The sequence below is a fragment of the Pleurodeles waltl genome, chromosome 1_2 (assembly GCF_031143425.1).
Source record: "Pleurodeles waltl isolate 20211129_DDA chromosome 1_2, aPleWal1.hap1.20221129, whole genome shotgun sequence".
Classification (NCBI taxonomy): domain Eukaryota; kingdom Metazoa; phylum Chordata; class Amphibia; order Caudata; family Salamandridae; genus Pleurodeles; species Pleurodeles waltl.
In genome coordinates this window covers 1,171,849,769-1,171,870,964 of record NC_090437.1, presented here as the reverse complement: position 1 = coordinate 1,171,870,964, position 21,196 = coordinate 1,171,849,769, and the positions used below count along the sequence as shown (strand labels likewise).

The 21,196-nt window shown below is 45.5% G+C and overlaps 1 protein-coding gene across 7 annotated transcripts in view; it reads right to left on the bottom strand.

The window, feature by feature from the left end:
• Nucleotides 1-21,196, bottom strand: part of SORCS2 (sortilin related VPS10 domain containing receptor 2) — a 1,939,515-nt gene that overhangs the window by 285,046 nt on the left and 1,633,273 nt on the right. For all 7 annotated transcript variants that reach the window (XM_069203288.1, XM_069203250.1, XM_069203258.1 and 4 more), the window contains exon 10: nucleotides 20,279-20,425. In XM_069203288.1, the coding sequence (XP_069059389.1) occupies nucleotides 20,279-20,425 (147 nt within the window). The remainder of the gene's footprint in view (nucleotides 1-20,278; nucleotides 20,426-21,196) is intronic.

Sequence of the window (21,196 nt, the reverse complement as noted above, 5' to 3'; positions counted from 1 at the left end):
AGGCCCAAGCCAATAATGCAAGCACAGGAGTGGAGGGTAACTCACCCATTGCACAAGATGGCACACACAGATACAATAACTATGCATTTATACCCCAACAGGACCCCTACCCAACATCACCGGACAGGAGGTGCCAGCCATATCCAGTCCCCCCACAGAAGATGCCCACAGTGATGACAGCAGCTCTGAACGCCTGGATCAAGATGACCAGCCCGGCCCATCAGGGACCTCGGGACAGTCAGTTCCCCTGTCACAGTCCCAAACCACCACTGAACCTCCCCCCTCAGTAAACACCACCACAGCACCCACCCAGCGGGCCCATACCTCTGTCCCCAGGACACGTCAATCAGCAATGTGTCCACCACTACAGGGACCCCAGGCAAACCCACTAACCCAAGACAATCAGGGACCTGGGGTCAGTGGCAGTGGGCACACGGTTCAGGGGACAGAGGCACAGGATAACAGGGAAGCTGGGAGGACTGCTGTGTGACAGGGGGAGGACAGGCCCTGGGAACCCACTCTCTACGAGACACTCTCAAACATCATGGGAGCATACCATCATTCCCAGGAGACCATGGGCAAGGTACTGGCCAAGGTGCAGGAGACCCAGCGGCTGCAGGAGGAACAGTACATGGGGATCAGGGAGGACTTTAAGTCCATTAACACCACCCTGGTCACCACTGCAAGGGTGCTGGCAGACATGGCCAACACCATGAGGGAGACAGTGGCACACCAACGGGCCCCTGACACTAGCCTGAATGATGAACAGCCCTCCACGTCCGCCGGCGCTAGTGGACAAGAGGTCCCGCCACAGGAACAACAGGCCACCAGCACCCCATCCCCTGCAGAAGGAGAACCACCCCACAAACGGTCCCTGAGATCCAGGCACAAGACAGAGAACATTGCCAAGTCCCCGCCAGGAAATAAGACTCTCCTGATTGTCACCCTTCTGTCCCACTATGTCACCCTGACAACCTTGAACTGCCATTACTCCACCTCCTATGCCCCCTTGGACAATGCACCTGTGATACCCAGAGACTGGACTCCACCATGGACATTCCTCCACCATCACCCCAGCCCATTGCACATACCACTCCACCTATTAGCACTTAAATAAACACCCTTGAATCCCAAAACGATCTGGAGTCAGTCTGTACTTTCACAAGTGTGTTATTACGACCTCTCTGACAAATAACAATGTCAATGTTCATTTTCACATACCAATGTTTGACAGTTGTTGGGCAGCAGTAAACATAGCAGAAGGAAGAAAGTGGTACCCAGATCTGTGAAATGGAAAGCCAAAGTGAACTGTCAGGGTCCATACACAGAGGTAAAAGGCAGAATCATGCAATGTCCAACTGTAGTATGAAATGAGAAGAGCAGTGCCAGTCTCTTACCTGTGTCTCACTGGAAGTATTGCATGATGATGTTGTTTCGGTTGTCTATATCTTTTTCTTCTGCCTCTTTTTCCTCACTGTCCACAGGCTCCACAGCTGCCACAAAACCAACATCAGGCCCATCCTCCTGCAGAAAAGGCACCTGGCGGCGCAAAGCCAGGTCGTGCAACATACAGCATGCCACGATTATCTGGCACACCTTCTTCGGTGAGTAGTATAGTGAGCCACCTGTCAGATGGAGGCACCGGAACCCGGCCTTCAGGAGGCCGAACGTCCGCTCTATTATCCTCCTAGTTCGCCCATGTGCCTCATTGTAGCGTTCCTCTGCCCTTGTCCTGAGATTCCTCATTGGGGTCAGTAGCCATGACAGGTTGGGGTAATCAGAGTCACCTGCAAATATTGAGGGACAACTGTTAGACACACACCAACCCTTAGGGACTCCCTGATACCCAGACACCTATTCAAACTGTGTTGGGACCTTGGGCTCACCTCTTAGCCACACATGGTGCCTCTGGAGTTGCCCCATCACATAAGGGATGCTGCTATTCCTCAAAATTTAAGCGACAGGCACTGAGCCAGGATACTTGGCATTCACATGGGAGATGTACTGGTCTGCTAAACACACAATCTGCACATTCATGGAATGGTAGCTTTTGAGGTTTTTGTACACCTGTTCATTCCTGCGGGGTGGGACAAATGCCACATGTGTACCATCAATGGCACCAATGATGTTGGGGATATGTCCCAGGGCATAAAAGTCACCTTTCACCGTGGGCAAATCCTCCACCTGAGGGAAAACGATGTAGCTACGCATGTGTTTCAGCAGGGCAGACAACACTCTGGACAACACGTTAGAGAACATTGGCTGTGAGATTCCCCATGCCATGTTCACTGTTGTTTGAAAAGCCCCACTGGCCCAGAAATGGAGTACTGACAGGACCTGCACTAGAGGTTGGATTCCTGTGGGATGGCAGATAGCTGACATCAGGTCTGGCTCCAACTGGGCACACAGTTCATGGATTGTGGCATGATCAAGTCTGTAGGTGATAATGATGTGTCTGTCTTCCATTGTCGACAGGTCCACCAGGGGTCTGTATACCAGAGGATGACGCCATCTCATCATCTACCCCTGCGGATGTGCCCTATGGAGGAGAAGGATGAGCAGAGGGTCATTCAACACATAGCTTGCACAAGGGTGTTTTGAACAATTGTGATGTAATCGGAGTGTGGCGCTGTCTGTCCGTATTCCTGCCCAAAAGTGCTGTGACGCAGTTAGTTGCCCTGCCATGTGGCCCTCTAAAATGGCGGCTGCCTGACCTGTGAGGAGGGACAAGGGGAAATGAGGTAACTGCTCTGGCGTTGTGCAGTGTCGTGGTAGGCGGATGAAGACCGCGGTGCAATTCAGCATTAGTTATCATTGGGCCCTATGGGTTCCAAGAGCCAATGACGATGTAGACCGGCGGTGACGGTTCGCACCGCTGCAGACGTAACCGTCATTTTCTATCTGTTCACTCACTTGATACCTGACCTTCAACAGGAGAGGACCTACACTGCAAGTGCTGCTGTGACCTGAGTCTGGAAGCGACAATGGCTACAGTGTCTGGGGAAAGGGCCCCTGCCTTCACTGCGGAGGAGTTGGACAACCTGGTGGCTCAGTACACGCTACACTACGGTCCTCCAGACAAACAGGTGAGTACACTATGAGCATGATGGATGGCACATGAATGTATGGAGTGGGGTGGTTGGAAGATACGGGGGTGGGCTGAGGCCAGCATGTGAGGATGGTCAGTGTATCTGTTTCGGGCCCAGGGTGAGAAGTTGTGGCCAATGAGTAAGAAGAACCGGACGGGGGAGTAAAATCCATTCTTACTTCACTTTTCCTATAGGTCAGCGCCCACCAGAAGAAGGGTATTTGGCGTGCCATCGCCAAGGAAGTGTGGACCCTGAGGGTCTACCATCGACGGAGCACCCACTGCCGCAAAAGATGGGAGGACCTGTGCCACTGGACCAAGAAGACGGCGGAGGCCCAGCTGGGGATGGCCTCCCAACGTGGAAGGGGTGCCCGTCGCACCATGGCCCCCCTGATGTACTGGATCCTGGCAGTGGCATATCCTGAGTTGGATGGGCGCTTAAGGGCATCACAGCATCCACAAGGGGGTGAGTACAGTCACATTCAGCTGACTCTGCGCGATGTATGAGGTGTCAGGCTGGGGGAAGTGGGCTGTGGGTTCCCCTAGGCCAGGGCAAACTTGCTAGGGTAGGTCCATTCTTAGGCAGGCTCTGTGGCACTCCAACCCCAAAAGTGGTAGTGGCCATCTACACCTAGTCAGGCTCCTGTGGGTTCCAGGTGTGCATCAAATGGGCTTAGGCACAGTCCCTCATGGGCAGGTGATTTCCCCAAGAACAGTTAGTGCATGGCCTATTGCATAGGGCTGCTACCTGTGTGTTGTGTTCGCCCAACCGTAGTGGTGTTGCTGGCATTGACGATGTGTCTCCTCTGTCTTTCCCCCCCTTTTAGTTTTGTCACCCTGTCCTTTTGTGCATTAGCATCATCTGGCAGAGGAGCATTGGCACTGGAGCAGGAGGGAGCTGCAACCCACATGGCCCAGGAGGGTGAACGTACGGAGTCTGAAGGCACCAGTGGGACGGAGGGCGATGGGAGCTCCACGACGGGGACAGGAGGAGACACCAGCGACAGCGACTCCTCCTCTGATGGGAGCTCCGTTGCGGTGGCAGGCACCTCTGTGCCCACCGCAGCAACAGGTACGGCCGCCACCCCACCTTCCAGCACCGCCGTCCCAGCAGCCCCTCAGCGTGTTTCCCGTGCCCGCTCACCCAGGAAGGCGGGCATCTCCTTTGCCCCAGGCACCTCAGGCCCTGCCCCAGTCAGCCCTGCTGCCCTCAGTGAGGAGGCTATTGACCTCCTGAGATCCCTCACTGTTGGCCATACCATACCATACTGAATGCCATCCAGGGTGTTGAGAGGCATTTACAACAAACAAATGCATACCTGGAGGGCATTCATTCTGGCGCGGCAGCCCAACAGAGAGCATTTCAGGCTCTGGCCTCAGCACTGATGGCAGCCCTTGTCCCTGTGTTCAGCCTTCCCCCTCCAACTTCCACTACCCAGACCCAATCCCCTCTACCTCAGCCTATCCCAAGCGCACCATCAGACCAGGATGCACACTCATCAACACACAAAAGTGGCTCAGGCAAACATAAGCACCACACATCCCACAGACACTCACACAAGCACCATACCCATTCAGACACACCAACATCCACTGCCTCCAAAGTGTCCCCCTCCTCCACGTCCTCCACCTGCCTCCCAGTCTCGTCTCCACTCACACCTGCATGCACTACATCCTCAGCCACTATCTCCATCACCAGCACGCCCATCACCACACACCGCTCACGTGCAATCACCACAACCACTACCATGCACACGTCCCCTGTGTCCTCTCTCAGTGTGTCTGTGAGCCCTCCTCCCAAAGTACACAAACGCAGGGACACACCCACTCAACAGCCATCCACCTCACAACAGCTTCCAGCCCATGCACCCTCACCCAAACTCAGCAGACGTACACCTCCTACAACCACTACCTCTTCCTCCACTCCCAAACCCCCTCCATCTTCCCGTCCCAGTGTGTCAAAGAAACTTTTCCTGGCTATCATTGACCTCTTCCCTACACCTCTCCCCCCGTCCTTCCCCTAGGGCCAGGATGTCCAGATCCCAGCCCAGCACCTCAGCCACAAAAGCCTCGAGCACTGTGGTCCCTGCAAGTCCAGTAACATCGCGGGCGGCACCCATCAGGGCTGCTAGTGTGCCACCTAGTGAGGCCAAGGATCACCCTATTCCGCCACCTGCCAAGGTGAAGGAGGGGCCCACATGCTGTAGGGAAAAGCTGCACCAACCACCCAGCAAGGCCTCCTCCAAGACAAAAGAGGACAGTGCCAAGGTCCCAGGAGCGACTTCCAAGGTGAGGAAGGGACACAAGGCCAAAGGGAAGTCAACTCAGGGCACGGAACCTCCGGGTGAGGGACTGGTGTCACCGGTTCTGCAAGACAGAACAACAACCTGTACGGCGGTGGCCACCGCCACCTGCACCGCCACCTGCACCACCACCTGCACTATCACCTCCACGTATGCTGCCTCTGCTACAGTCCCCAGCATCATCCCCAGTAGGCAGTCATCCAAGGTTGCAGGAGACGTCCTACTGTCTCCCTCCACAGGTGCTGACACCAGCACCACCAGCAGCATCTCCGCCGCAAACACTGCCGCAGCCACTGCCTCCTGCCCCACGACGTGCCCAGCCAGTGCCACCACAGCCAACATCAGTATCATCCCCAGTGGGCAGTCGTTCGAGTCTGCAGGAGATGTCCTGGACCCTGCACACACTACATGAGGCACCACAACCAGCACTGGTAGTACCAGCATGGCAGGCTCAGTCGCTGCAGGGAGGAGTGTGTCCCTGCCGCCATAGAGTATCATGCTACCTTTTCCCAGAAAATCTCATGGCTCAGACACCCAGGTGAGGGAATGGGAAATGCCACACCCAGGTGCGGCACTCTGTGCACCATGCCCCCTCCAGAACCAGTGGAGAACAGCATTCACTCACTCTATCCTTGGCAGGATCAAGCACTCTGGGCACCATGCCCCCTCCAGAACCAGTGGGGAACAGCATCCACAACCCTAGTCCTTGGCAGGATGAAGCACTCTGGGCACCATGCCCCCTCCAGAACCAGTGGAGAAAAGCATCCACACACCCTATCCTTGGCAGGATGAAGCACTCTGGGCACCATGCCCACTCCAGAACCAGTGGAGAAAAGCATCCACTCACCCTATCCTTGGCAGGATGAAGCACTCTGGGCACCATGCCTCCTCCAGAACCAGTGGAGAACAGCATCCACAATCCCAGTCCTTGGCAGGATGAAGCACTCTGGGCACCATGCCCCCTCCAGAACCAGTGGAGAACAGCATCCACTCACCCTATCCTTGGCAGGATGAAGCACTCTGGGCACCATGCCCCCACCAGAACCAGTGGAGAACAGCATCCACAACCCCAGTCCTTGGCAGGATGAAGCACTCTGGGCACCATGCCCCCTCCAGAACTAGTGGAGAACAGCATCCACTCACCCTATCCTTGGCAGGATGAAGCACTCTGGGCACCATGCCCCCTCCAGAACCAGTGGGGAACAGCATCCACTTGAGAGACTGTGGCTTTGCACTCCCCAGGACCAATGCTTGGGCAAACCACCCACTTGAGAGTCTTGAGAGACTGTGGCTTTGCACTCCCCAGAACCAATGCGTGGGCAAACCACCCACTTGAGAGACTTGAGAGACTGTGGCTTTGCAGTCCCCAGGATAAAGCAGTGGGCAAACCACACACTTCAGAGACTGTGGCTTTGCACTCCCCAGGACCAATAGGTGGGCAAACCACCCACTTGAGAGACTTGAGAGACTGTGGCTTTGCACTCCCCAGGATAAACCAGTGGACAAACCACCCACTTGAGAGACTTGAGATACTGTGGCTTTGCACTCCCCAGGTCAAAACAGTGGGCATGGAGCCCCCTCGTGGAGCAGTGGCGTCGTCCCATCATCCGGCTGAGGTGCCCCCCCTTCCACCTGAGGTGCCTGTTTTTTTTCGACCTGATGTCCCTGCAGTGTTCTCTCCATTTTGAGGCAGGTGTCATGTGTGGGCTTTGCCCATGCTTTTTGGGACCACTGGTACACATGTAATGGAACAGTATCCGGACTTGTGTACTTGCTGTAGATATTTGTATATACTGATCTTTTAAATTTATGTTGGCCTATCTGGATTTTCGATGATTACACTCGTTTCAATCATTTCATTTGGTCCTTGCGTTCTTCCAGGGGGTTACGGGGAGTAAATTTAATGTTGCTGCATGTGTTTATGTGTATGTTGTTCTGGATGGGGGGTGGGGGTGTTGCGTGTGTATGTCACTCTCGTTTTCCTCCCCCTTCCCCTGTGTGCTAGGTGCAGTACTCACCATGGTCGTCGCCGCCGTCTTTGATGTTCCTGGTAGAAGAGGAGGTAAACCAAAATTGGCAACACCTGTAACTCGGGCTCCATGGCGTCCTGGTTCCTCGTTGGGTGTCGAGAGATGAGTGGTTTCCGTTCCAAGTCCTGTTTCCACTGTGCTTTTGATGGCGCTGATACCGCCCCCGAAAAGCTGGCCGATTGGTGCCTTGTAATACTGGGGCGGTACATTGTCTTCCACCTGTCTGTTGGCAGTTACCGCCGTGGTGTTTGTTGATGCCGACGTGGAGGTTGGAATGTTAAAGTGGCTGTCTGTGTTGGCGGTTTCCACTGTGGTCATAATTCAATTATTTTTACCGCCGGCCTGTTGGTGGTATTACAGCTGCTATATCACCGACCGCCAGGGTTGTAATGAGGGCCTATAAGTGCTAACCTGTAGACTATGATCTAATTGAGGTGCTAGAAATATATCAGTGGGATAAAACACACTGTTCCTTGTAAAGAAGGGTTACATATTTGAAATGCGGCAAAACATCTTTGTAAAGTGCAAGCAATATAAATCACAAATTAAGAGACTTTGAAAAAACAGCTAAATAAAATTAAACATGAGAGCACAATACAATAAATACTGTAAAACTGAAACAGCTGAACCATCCAGCAGGCAGAAGGGGTGGGTTTAATTTCACCAGGTATTCTATTTGATATGAAAACAGGGATGGGAGCACACTACGAAAAAACCCCAAATAATAGATTAATCAAAAACTCTATGAGAATAGTGAATCTGAAAATAGTTATGCACTCCTAAAATCAAAGCTTAGAATACAAAGGACAATGATAATGTGAAATAGTTTGAATAAAATCAAAAGGAGACCCAAAGAAAAGCAGTTGTGGCTGGTGTCGGGGACAGGTGGTGGGGTGGGGGTGGGAGGTAAGTTAACGGACACACACACGGAAAGGAAAAAAAGGAACTTACCTGCTCCATCCGAATCGCCGCTCCACTGAAGGCACAGGCTCCCAGCCTGCCCTGCGGCCAATCCTAATGCTGCCCTCATGCTGCTGGCATGTGTGTTTGGCCATCCAGAAATGGCCAGTGAAATTCACATGTGCACTGAGGGGAGTGCACACCACTCCCCTCCATGGCTGTCATCCCTATGGCTCAGCCCCTTTGAAAAATAAAACGATAACAAACACAGGTTTATTATCATTTTATTTTTAAAGATTTGCAGCTGCTTCTGCTGGCGGGAGGGCGGTGCTACTCCCCCTAAGGGGAGGAGCCGTCGCTGAAGAAACATAAAACCGACTGAGCCCAAAACTTTACTTGCACTTGTTGTTGAAAGAGAATATCACAGGTAACATGGGAGCAACTACTGAAAGTGGCAATGAGAAGTGGGAGGTTTTTCTCATATTTTGTTCTTGCTCAAATGTTGCAGCAGTTTGAAAGAATTCTGAGAGAAACATTAATCAACCTTGCACGTTTATTTGTTTAATTTTACTGTCATAATAACATGTTGCTGGATTTACAGCTTTGTGAGCACACAGTGTAATGACACACTTGCAAATCATTTTTCTAAAGATGAAACAAAAATTCTAGCCCCTTTGTATTTTTATAAAGTGTACTGTATTTCTATTGTGCAGATCTAACAAAAAGCAGTGGAAGACTGCCCAGGGTCAAAGACAGACGAAGTTAACAAATGATAGGGGAGGTAGATGATTTTGCATTATGATGCAGTATTCTTTACATGTTTGCATTTTCAACTTTTTCCTAAATTGGAGCAGTGCTGGGGCAGTCATTTTAGATATAGGGATGTTGTTTGAGATCCAGGGTCCATAGGTGGACAGCAGCCTTGTGTTTTTTTACACTTCTTAGGGCCTGATTACAAGTGTAGGTGGTACTTATCATCAGGGGCGTATCTCGGTCACTAAGTTTGGGCGGGGGAGGGGGTGAGCTTCATATTTCCCAACAACCATGCTGGCTAAAATACATTATATGAGAAGCAGGGCAGGAGGGTGGATTTAAGGAGCAGTAGGATGGGAGGAGTTTGGATTGTGAGCTACCTAAAGTGCAACATTTTGTCAAGTAACTACTTTTAAGACCTTTGAAACCAAGACTAGAGATGGTGTGTGTGTTTATCTGCAGGTGTATGTAAAATCCCAGATTAAATCCAACAAACACCTCATCATAACCAAATTAAAGCACCTGTTCCCAACTATTCACTACAGAATACAATTATTTGGGATGTAACTCCTCAAGCATCCCCCTGAAGCTAGGCCTCTGTTTATCAAACCTAGTGAATAACAATACCATATGGTTTGTTATTTATCAGGTGCGATAAATAGCACCTATTATGAGTTTCTGGGAAATAAAATGCAAATTGTGGTGTTTAAAGCACCAAAATCCTCATGATACCATAATTACTGTATGACTTTCCCGTGCTAACTATCTGCTGACTTGCCCTGCTGAAATCTAATGAAGCTTGAGGTATTTCACTCAACTAACTGTCATTGGATGTGCTAAATAACACTCAACTGATATTTCTGAGCCAAACATTAACAGGGGTTTACACACAGGTCAGAAAAAAAGAATGTCTCATATCAGGCCCTTAGTCTGCAGTCAGGCGGTGCCTTAGCTGCGGGTGTGAAAAGAACAACCAGAGATGGTGCGCTTGTCTGCAAAATAAGGGGAAATGGTATTGTGATCCCTTTGTAAATGATGCACTGGTTTTCAAGATGGAGCGGGTTGGCAAGGAGAGTCAATGGAGTCCCATCAGAGTAGATGTGATGTGATAGTATTTCTTTAGGCCACGGATAAGACGTGTGTTTGATGCCCATTGACAGTGTGGAGATTGGGAATCCATGGATGCAAGAGTAGGAGGATTAAATATCAGTCCTGAAGTCGCCTTCTGGTAAAAAATGGTTTCACTTTGTTTAGAAACAAGAGCTGTACCCAGCCCATCTTTGATTTTTTGCCAATGTGTTCCTTGAGGGTCACGTTGGTGTCCAAGGTGAATTCAAGTGACTAGGCATTTAGGGAAAGTTGGGGTTCAAATCCTTCAGTTTATATGTCATTGAGCCACGTTTGTGCTGTTTCTTGTTTGTTATTCTTGGCAAATAACAGGAATTCTGTTGTGGTTAGATTGAGCTTCAAGTAGGCACTGGACTTCCAGTTGTGGATGATGTGCAAGCAGTGTTTGGAGCATTGCAGGTAGAGAAGTAGAGGAACCTTTTAAATAAAGTTTAATTTCATTGTCATGTTCATGAATCTTTATGCTGTTATCTCTGAGTAGACCACAAGTGGCTCCATTTAGAGCTTGAAAATATTAGAGCACCGTGTGGAACCCCGGGGTACTCTGTAGGAGATAGGGACCTTATTACCTCGAGGCACCCATGTGAACAAACGAGTGCTGGTTGGAAAGGCTGGAATAGAACCAGTGAAGGTCATTGCTGATAAAGGATCCCATTTGAGAATCCATGAAGGAGGGATGGTTGACTATGTTGAAGACAGTTGAGAGGTCCAGCAGTATCATGATGAAGGGGTAACCTTTATTTGTGGCCAGGAGGTAATCATCTACAATGTAGATGGTGTAGATGTAGGTAGTGATCTCTGTACTGCAATATAATCTGACTCCTGACTTCTAGTTGTGCAGGAGATGGTTAGCATTAATGTGATCTTGGAGATAAACCTAGGCTGCTTTTTCAATTATATCAATGGTGAATAGTAGGTAAGTAAGGGTCCTTCTATTTCTTCACCATTCATTTTCATTATACCAACTCTCTCATTGTCCCATCTCCTTTCTTCCATGTACCAATGCTTCCACATTCTTCTAATATATTCCTATCAACTCACCTCCATCATTGTCCATTCCTTCTATACCCTCTGCATTCATTGCAGTCATGTTGCCTCTGTCAACGCCTCCACCCTCTCTCCTCACCACTATCGCTTTTCCTGGATTGTCTCTGTTTACCCATTCATCCCCATTTATTTCTTGTCTTTGTTCCTACCTCCTTTCCTAATGCCAGCTTCCTCCCTGGATCATCTCCTGTCTCTGCCTCCTCCTTATTGATTCCCTTTCATCATTCCCTCTTTCTCCGTGGTGCTGTTTTATTTTCATCATGTTGCTTCAGTACCTGCCCTACCCTCTTTACTCTGCCTATCTCCTCAATCATCTCCATTCCACATTGTCACCTCCACCTTCATCCATGAACAGCGTCTGAACAGATACAGCTAATCCTTATGAAGCACAAATCTAGTTTCTACATATAAGTGACAGATATTATCTATTGAGATTAGGGTGACTTTTGTGAAATAAATGAAGGAGAGGCACTCAGAGACTGAATATTGGCTACCAGCATCATACTCCATGACTGGGATAGATGTTTAAGTCATAGGAAACATGCAAAAATTACTTGACTAGGGAAATAAACTGTGTCAATGTATTTGTTAAAGCAACATCCCCTTTATGATCAGCTATTGCGAAATGCCACTTTTAAAGACATTTAAAGGCATCTGGATATGTTCATAATTCTCTAATATCCCGAGATACAGTGGGAAGTGGTGGAAGGCTGTAGAACCTCATTTATTAGCCTAAGCCCCATACAGATCTGACTCAAGGGATCTCTGATAAAGACTCCAGGCACTGAAGGTTACTTCATCAAAGGTTTATATCTAATTCAAGAGACCTCTAATAACAACCTAGTTTCAATCACAGCTTTTCATGTGCCTTAAGAAAGTGTCAATCCCAGCTTTTCAGAGGCATTTGAATGTGCTATTTCTTCATTTAAAAGCAGTCCCTATTGGCTTTGTCAATGGTTGACTATTATTATTAAAGACAAGCACATGCACACATCTGTTTATGAAATCATTCTTTTTCTTCTCTCAGGTGGCAGAATTTTTGATATTGCTTCCTGTGAAGTGTAAACAATGGCTTAAACATTGTAGAATACTAAATTATGGTATGTGTTTGTTCTTCTTAATAAAGCTATGATACCATCACTATCAATGCCAACAACACCACCACTAATACTATCAACACCACCACAAATATACCACCCGAATACTAACACCAATGATAGAACGACTACCTAAGCCACCAATACCATCCCCTTACCAATTCTACAGCACCACCAATATCATACCCATCAATACCAACAATAACTCTATTATCAAAACTAAATCCTTACCAATACCAATGCCACAAATACTAACACACATTTATCAGTGGACACACATATTATTGCACTTAAAGTGTTGGCAAATTACAGTGAAATTGAGGTTTTTCAGAGTCAATTGATAAAAGATCAGTTAGTTGCAAAGTGTAAAAAAAAGCACAAGCACAATTGTTATCTTTTAAGAAGGAGAGTCTAGAGAAAGCAATCAAAGGAGCAAAAAGTGCAGAGAAAACCCAAGAAGGTATTAGGATCTGGACATGGGAGACTATGAAGGGCTATAGGTGAGTGTAAGCAAAATATTTACTATTAAGGAGAAATATTCAGTGAGAGGAATGGTGGTATAGATGGGAGGAAACATGTGAAGCCCATTTCCAAATCAAGAGATTGACCTGGTATTGGGAAGGATTGTAAGAAGTGTCAGAGGTTGGGTCATTTTAATAATGTATGTAGAGGGTGGAAGGTAGTAGGACAATCCTTAGATAAGTAAAATTAGAAGCTAATGTAGAAGGCAATGATAATGGAGAATATAATTATATGGTGAAAAAAGCATGTGTAGGATATCAAATTGGGGACGCAGGTCAAATAAAGGTAATTTATGTTAAAGTGTGTACAGATGAGTGGATATTTGAGTTACTTGTTGATTCTGTAACCAGAGTCACTATCATATTGGATGTATTGATAGAGAAACTGTGGATAAAAAGAAGCTACAGCTGCCAGATATAACAACATGTGGCTAAGGAGAGAATATCATTGAGTTGATAGGATTCTTTATCTCTACACTATAAGTTGAAGAAAGAACAATAGAAGGGAATACCTGTATGGAAAGAAAATGGCTAAATCTTCTAGGTCTTATTCACTAAGCAAAATTCAAGATGATCATAACTCCGGTAGAGTATATTCTACTACCATCTGTTAGGGAGGAGGAGGTATAAGTTAAAACAAAATGTTGTGGATCAAAAATCTATTTGGGCTGGCTGCAGGGACAAGCAGACCTAGAATATTTGGGCCAGATGACCTATGGAGAAGGGGATAAACAAACCCAAACTTGATCGATGGTATTCAATAAAACACCAGACCTCAAAACATGGAATTTGTCATCATTATCTGGAATATACAAATTCCATTCTCAATTCATTGAAAAGGTTGTCAGGAATGTTTTATGCCACTGTTGAAAAAGAAGGAAGAGTTAGTATGGTCATAGAATGTCTGAAATCATTTGATATGATACTAGCTCAGTGGATGACAGCTCCTGCATTACAGCCATTTGTGTTTGACAGGGCAACTATTGTGACAGTGGATGCAAGTGCATGCAGCTTAGGGGCAGTCTTGTGCAGACAGAAAGGGGTTGTAAATTGCTATGGGTGTGCTTCTTCTACATTAGGAGATGAAAAGAATATTGTGCAATTGAAAAGGAAACGCTGGGGTGTTTATAGGTGTCTGATGAAATTCCAGTCATATTAATGTGGGTGATCATTTGATCTAAAGTTACACCACACCGGCCCGTGGACACCTTAAAGGGATAAAGATCAATAGTTCAAGACCCATGTTAGCTAGTCTGCCATGTAAGCTGATGTACTTTAGTAGTATGTGGCTCTGGAGAAATTGCACAGCTGTTTGTCTTTCAAGGATCCCTTCTGAGATAGATTAAGGAGGAGGAAGAGACAGAATCTTGTTTTACAGATGTGTTTAGGTGTGTAATTGTTGTATAGATGTGTTTATGTTTGTAATGTGGTGAAAAAATGGGCTGATGCTGTGGGTACTGATTATATGCTAGGATGGGAAATGGGTTCTGTTATGAGTGGATGGCAAAGATAAAATACTTTAGACCTAGAGTTATAGTATCATTGGAAAATAGCAGATTAATTATCTGATGGTTTGTTATTGGCTAAAGTTGAAATATTGTTTCTACCTTTGAGTTTACAGGGAAAATTGTAGAACTAGCATACGAAGGACACATGGGAATGGTGGTGCTGAAGACAGTTTAGAATGAAGATCCCAAGATGACTGTTGTTTTGGATTTCTTTGAGGAGTTGTTTTTATGGAGAGTTTATCAAGGAAGATTATGGCAGAAAATAGTATCTAAGTCACTTCACACAAGAAATTAAGTTATTTATGAGAGGGAGGCATTTTACCTGTGAGGACAGCATTATACCACTCTCAATACAATGGATTGGTTGAAAGATGTAAAAGGATGATAGTAGCATATATTTGAAGGACATTGAGCAATGGGCGGGATGGCTAAAAAAATAATTATTCCAGAGAGAACTGCTCCACATAGTGCTACTACGATGTCAGCATTTAGAGAGTGTGGGAAATTGGGTACTGGTTGACTGGGGTGTGAGCCCTAGTCAAGCAGCAACCACAATCCTAGTCAGGGCAAGGCACAAGCAAACCCCAAATTTACCTATGCTCAACCCCCTGGTAGAGTGAGCCAGAGCAAGCAGGCTTAAGTTAGAGGCAATGTGTAAAGTATTTGTGCAACACATCAAACAGTAAAACAGTGAAAACACCACACAAAAAGTATCCCACACCAAGTTAGAAAACGGAGCAAATATGAATAAATGAAAGAAGATCAAAACAACTAAAAGCTAATTAGTGGAAACAGAAATATTCAGTTTTAATGATTTGGTAAAAATAGTGCCAAAAAGCACAAAGTGCCAGCTGTGGATATCTGGTTGAGACAGACTGGGACAAAGGTCCATGTTCAGGCTGACCGCGATGGAGCACAGGCTGGCTACAGGGACCCAGTTAGGCCTGCTGAACAAAGTACCTTAAATCCTAGTTGGAGGAGCACAGCATGGCTAAGCATCGAAGATGCTTTGAGCAGTCAAAGCAAAACATTGGTTCCGAGGTGCAGCAAGGCTATGATGCGAGAGCCTGAGTCGTCATCGAGAATTACTTTGGTGGGGCTTGCGTTGTGAAGTCTGGCGTTTAGTATACGGTGCACGGCCATGACGATGTGTTGGTTACGAAGAGCTGCAAGGCTGCGATCTGGAGACTAGCATTCTTGTTGAGGTTGCCGTTGGAAAGGCATTCAGGGGCCTGTACTGAGGATATATTGCACAGTCGGGTGATGTGTTGGTTCTGAAGAGCAGTGATGCAATGCAGGCCTTTGCAATGGGTCCAATCCATGCAGTAGTGGAGATCCATGGTTTCTGCTTGGGCTTCCACCAAGCAGCAGAGGAGATGCATAGGTTCTGCTGGATCAACAGAGACTAGCAGAGCAACTTAAGGTCACTTCCCAGGGTCCAGGGCTGGGGTGGCACCACTGGACAGGGTGGACTCACAGATGGCAGAGTCCAGGTGCAGATTCAAGGTTCCTGGAAGTCTGTTATGTCCCTGAGGCTTCTGATAAGGAGGCCAGTTAACTAGCCCTTGGGATCACTCTGAGTTCTGGGTGCAAGAGTTGGAGGTCCAGTCTTTCTGATCCAGGCAAGAGGGAAGCAGGACAGCACGGCAGGGCAGCAGTCCAGCAGAGTAGCAGTTCTTGTATCAGCACAGCAGTCCTTCATCCTAGCAGAGTAGTCACAGGTCCAAAAGTGTACTGAAGTGGTAGTGTCTGATGTCCTTTATTTATGCTCAGTTATGTCATGGAAGTGGGGCAGAAGCTTCTAGAAATCTCCATTTGAAGTCCCCAGGCATCCTACCTTCTCTGCCCTGATTCAAGACTAAATGCAAGGTGTGGCAGCCCTTTCTGTGGAGGCAGGGCACAGCCTATTCAGGTGTAAGTAGGACTGTGCCCAGCTCCTTCCTCCCATCCTGCCAGTGATGGCCTATCCAGCCACACCTAAGCTCCCTATTGCGTGTGGCTGTTTTGGAAGAATATGTAAAGCCTAACTGTCAGCTACACCCACTCATGTGACCAGTGATAGGCTACAGGCAATAAGGGGGTTATTCTAACTTTGGAGGAGTGTTAATCCGTCCCAAAAGTGACGGTAAAGTGACGGATATACCACCAGCCGTATTACGAGTTCCATAGGATATAATGGACTCGTAATACGGCTGGTGGTAAATCCGTCACTTTTCTGTCACTTTTGGGACGGATTAACACCTCCTCCAAAGTTAGAATAACCCCCTAAATGTCTAAGGCAAGAAAATACCAACTTTCTAAAAGTGGCATTTTTAGAATTGCAATTTAAAACTCAACTTAAGTTATGATTTTAAATTGTGATTCCAGAGACACCAAACATGAACTGTATATTTATTCCCATTTGGAAATTACACTTATGAAATGTAATAAGACAATTCCAATATTATCCTATGGGAGAGATAGGCCTTACAGTAGTGAACAACAAATGTAAACGTTTTTCACTACCAGGATGGGTAAAACTTAAAGGTATATGTCCTACATTTTAGATATATTGTACCCTGCCCTCTGAGCTGTCCAGGGGTGATTTATATTCATTAAAAGGAAGGTTTGGGATCAGCAAAAGGTTTAGTTTGCCATATTGAAATGGCAGTTTAGAACTGCACACACATAGGCTGCAGTGGCAGGCCTGAGGCATGTTCAAAGGGCTACTTAAATGGGTGGCACAATCATTGCTGCAGGCCCACTAGTAGCATTTAATTTACAGGCCCTGGGCACATGTAGTTCCACCTTGCCAGGGTCTCAGAAGTAAATTAAATATCCAATTGGGGATATGCCAATGTACCATTTTTTGAGTAAGGAGCAGATGCACTTTAGCATGTGTTAACAATGGTAAGGTGTGCAGAGTCCTAAGGCTAGCAAGAACGAGATCAGAGAAATGGAGGACGAATGCAAAAAATTGGGGTGAAGACCAGCTTAAAGCTGACAGGTCAACAGAGAGCATGGGAGAAAGGAAGCGGGTATTTAAGTTGTGCCCCACATGGAATAAAGAGAAAGAGAAGAGTAAAAAAAGGTTGCAGAAGTTAGTGGGCTTTGTGGTGGAAAGCCAGCACCAATTTGGAAATAAGAGGTGATTAAATTTGGATGTGCTCTGAATGAGTGCTAAAGAAAAAGTGTGTGGGGGGACTGGGTAAAGGTGAAGGATTCCCTCCATATGTTAAGCAGTTTTCCAAATATTGTGAACCAGCAACATTGTTTTTGGAAGTTTGGATGACTAGTTGTGGAATATGGGCCATTTGACTGTGATAAAAAAGGCATATAGAGGAAATGCAATGTGGAATAAAGAGCAGACTCTTCAGTGACTGAAGGGAATATCAGGAGTGATTTGTTCATTGCAAAAAGGGAGAGTATTTCTGGTGGATGATGAGTGGAGAGGTCAGGAGGAGTAGCTGGAAACGCAATTCTCCTGCTGGGTATTGTATTTAGCTCACAGTTATGTGCTTGTATTGTAGACAGGTTGTTGTTTATAAACACAAAGTGTTCTTATGTTATTGTATCATACTTATTTTGTAATATACCGGTTTCCTTAATCATTGGGCAGTCTGTACTTTAATTAATTTTCTTTGGTTAAGAAAGGGCAAGGATGTAATCTCCTCTGACACATATTAAGCATTCTGTGAGGTGCTGTTCCAGAGTTCTTTCGTCCTGTGAGTCTATGTGTAACAGTTGGGCAATTACTCTGGAGCAGTTGTCACTTTATATTCTGTCTACAAAAAACTGTGATGTTTACCTTAAGCATTGGCTTTTACACTTTTGTTTTTCACAATGAACTTGAGCCAGTGAAAGGTGTTTCTTTTATGATGAGTTGGTTTCTACCAAAATTAGTATGTTTACAATTTTATCAATTTTAAAAAACATGTATGTTGTTGAATTAAAATATGTTTTGTCAATTTGCATCCAGTACATCTTCAAGATTAGATCCTGGATTACCCATGGTGGGAGGGTAATGACGCCAGAGTCAAAGTTAAAAACAAAGAGGAAAAGGAGGGAGACTCAAGGTGTATGAGTGTAAACCATAAACACCAACTAGCCCTCATGAAGAGAGATAAGTTACATTACAGTTGTCTCATATATTATGTGAGTTGTGAACTAGGGCAGAAAGGTATGCTGTTTCACAATATATCAGGTTAGGTGCCCAGCACTTCAGATTGGTGATGCCTTATGCTTATTGTGAAAAAACTCTGCTAGGTCAGCGCAGAGCTTTGGGTGGGTGGGGGCAGAGATACTAGTTTTACAAGTAGCCAGAGACTTATAGACTGCAAACAATTAGTTTGTAGGATTTTTGCAAAGGTTATCCTATGTATGCACATCAGGTTTGCATCAATCTCTCTGGGAGACGTTAGCCCTGTTCTAAGTGCTCATAGATTAAGGCCTGATTTAAACTATTAGGAAAAAGACTGCCTTATAATCTGACCATGGTACTTTCTCTATAGCCCTAAATATGACTGGATTCTGCCTAGCATAAATATGATCTAAGGTATGTCCTGCTAAATGGGACGGCATGTGGACCTATTGAACCAGGTTGAATATTGCGCAGATATTTAAAAGCCCCCTGCCATCAGCATCAAAGTCTATGTCAACATGAATATAAAAATCTTCGAAGAGAATGATATTCCTTACTTCCAAATAAGCTACCAAAATAGAACCTTGTAAAGATGGTATAAATGTTTTTGCTGATCCTACAAGTCTCATTGAATTTTTAGAATTCGGAAAAACAATTCCTGCCATGTATTCTGCGACTAGGAGGGGATGAATAGTACATGAAGATATGGAAATATCTTTTTTTTATAAATTGTTGATACTACCCCTACACCCAGTAAGGATCAGGAGAATTACTGATTTAATCGTATAGTCCAGAGGGATTGCTAAAGCCAAATCAGAACCCAACATGTCTTTAATACAGGTCTTTGTAATGAAGTGATACTTCAGAAGTCCTCTTAATCTGAATAATAATAATGACTGTAGTGCATTGTTCTATACAGCTGTAGCTTCTCAGGATCAAGTGTCATAAAGGGTGGGTTCTGCATTTGCAAACCTTCTGATTTACAGAATTAGAGGGTTTGCCAATGCTAAAACCTTTTTTCCTATGTACTAAATGCATTTCGTAATCTGAGAACGTGCATCTGAATCGGTGTTTGGAAAAATGGATGATGATTAAGTGTTTGGAAGGACCATGTGGTAGACGTCCCTTCCAAATACTGAACCAGCATGCTATGGATCAATGTTCTGCACCTGAAATATGGTCACAAAACATTGATTTTTTTTACCAACAGCTCAGAGTAGCTGATAACTCATTTGAAATAGGGAAGGGGTCCTCTTGAGACCACTTCCCCTTTCTGAAAGTAAAATAAAAAATAGTTTGTTTAAGAGGGGCACTGGTACAAAAGACCGCTGCAACCTCTTCAACAACCAAAAACACATTAACTTTTTATTTTTAAATGCAGTGCCATTTCATTTTTTGTTAAAGTATTTTTTAAATTTAAAAATAATTGCAGATGGTGGTCTGCTGACCCCAGCAGAGCACCAAGCTTGTGATGGAACAGAATCATAGTGAGTTGCAACTTGCAAACTACCTCATTAATATTTGTGGGGTAGGTGGAATTATGACCTAATACTATTATGTATTTTGCAAATTGACCTATTATTACATAGGAAGGTTCTCAAAAATACCACAATGATCACAAAAAAACCTTTTGTTTAGCACATCTGCCCTCTAGTGTTACTGTTACCACTACCAACGCATTGTACTCAATTTACCGAACTTTGGGAGGATGGACAGCTGAGCTTTTTGTTTATGGTCAATAAACTCTTTGCAGTGTTTGTAATGCTATTAATGTAATACTTACTGGTTTGCAGTTTGTGGCTTTTCCATTCATGTCAAGGTTTGGTGGAGTCAGATAGTCCCAATCACGTCCTTTGTTGTATGTTATTAGAGTTGTCACTTTTCCTTCATTTTTTTGATTGGCCAGAAAAACACCTTTTACACCTCTGACCTGTAAAAGAAAATCAGGGTTGTTAGGAATCATTTTTGTCTTAGATCAAGTTTCATACTACTCGTTACTAAGACAATTCTGACTAGTTATTATGCATCATGCCATGTACAGAGGATGCTACTATTAATGATTATACCCCTAAGGAAGCATTCAGAAGGGAACTATAATAACAAAATTGAATACTTAGAGACCTATAAGTTACAAACAAGAGAATAGAGATTCAATTACATTCTTTAACGTAAGGAAAATATAATCATAGAGCATGGTAATCACACAACAGAAGTTTGAAAATGCATGGGATAAACATGTCGGATTCTGCATGTTATTCCCTCAAATCTCCTAATACCAGCTATTGGTCCCTGTGGACTCTTGGCAATGGTAACTCCGGGGCGGGTGGGATTGGTTTTGGTATGATAGAAGGCACTTGTAATGAGAACCAAAGTGTTTCCATGCACAGTATAATGCATAATGTAAGCCTTTCTAGCCATAACTATGATTGTATCAAATGTCCTCTTCCTCTGGATCTCTTTACCCATGAGTAAACCCATGTGCATACCCATCTTCTTTGGCAGGTTTCTGAAGCATACCTTTCACTAGGGTGTCTTTTTCCTACATTTCTGCTCTGTTCTGTTCCCTTTAAGAGTAAGTATTTTTTTGCTTTAATGTGAATGGGTTCTACCAAAATTTCCAATTCTGCAGAAAATGTTCCTTCCTCCTTCTTTAGATGAGACTCTCCTTAGAAAGGCGAGTTCTTCTCTTAATCACTTTGTT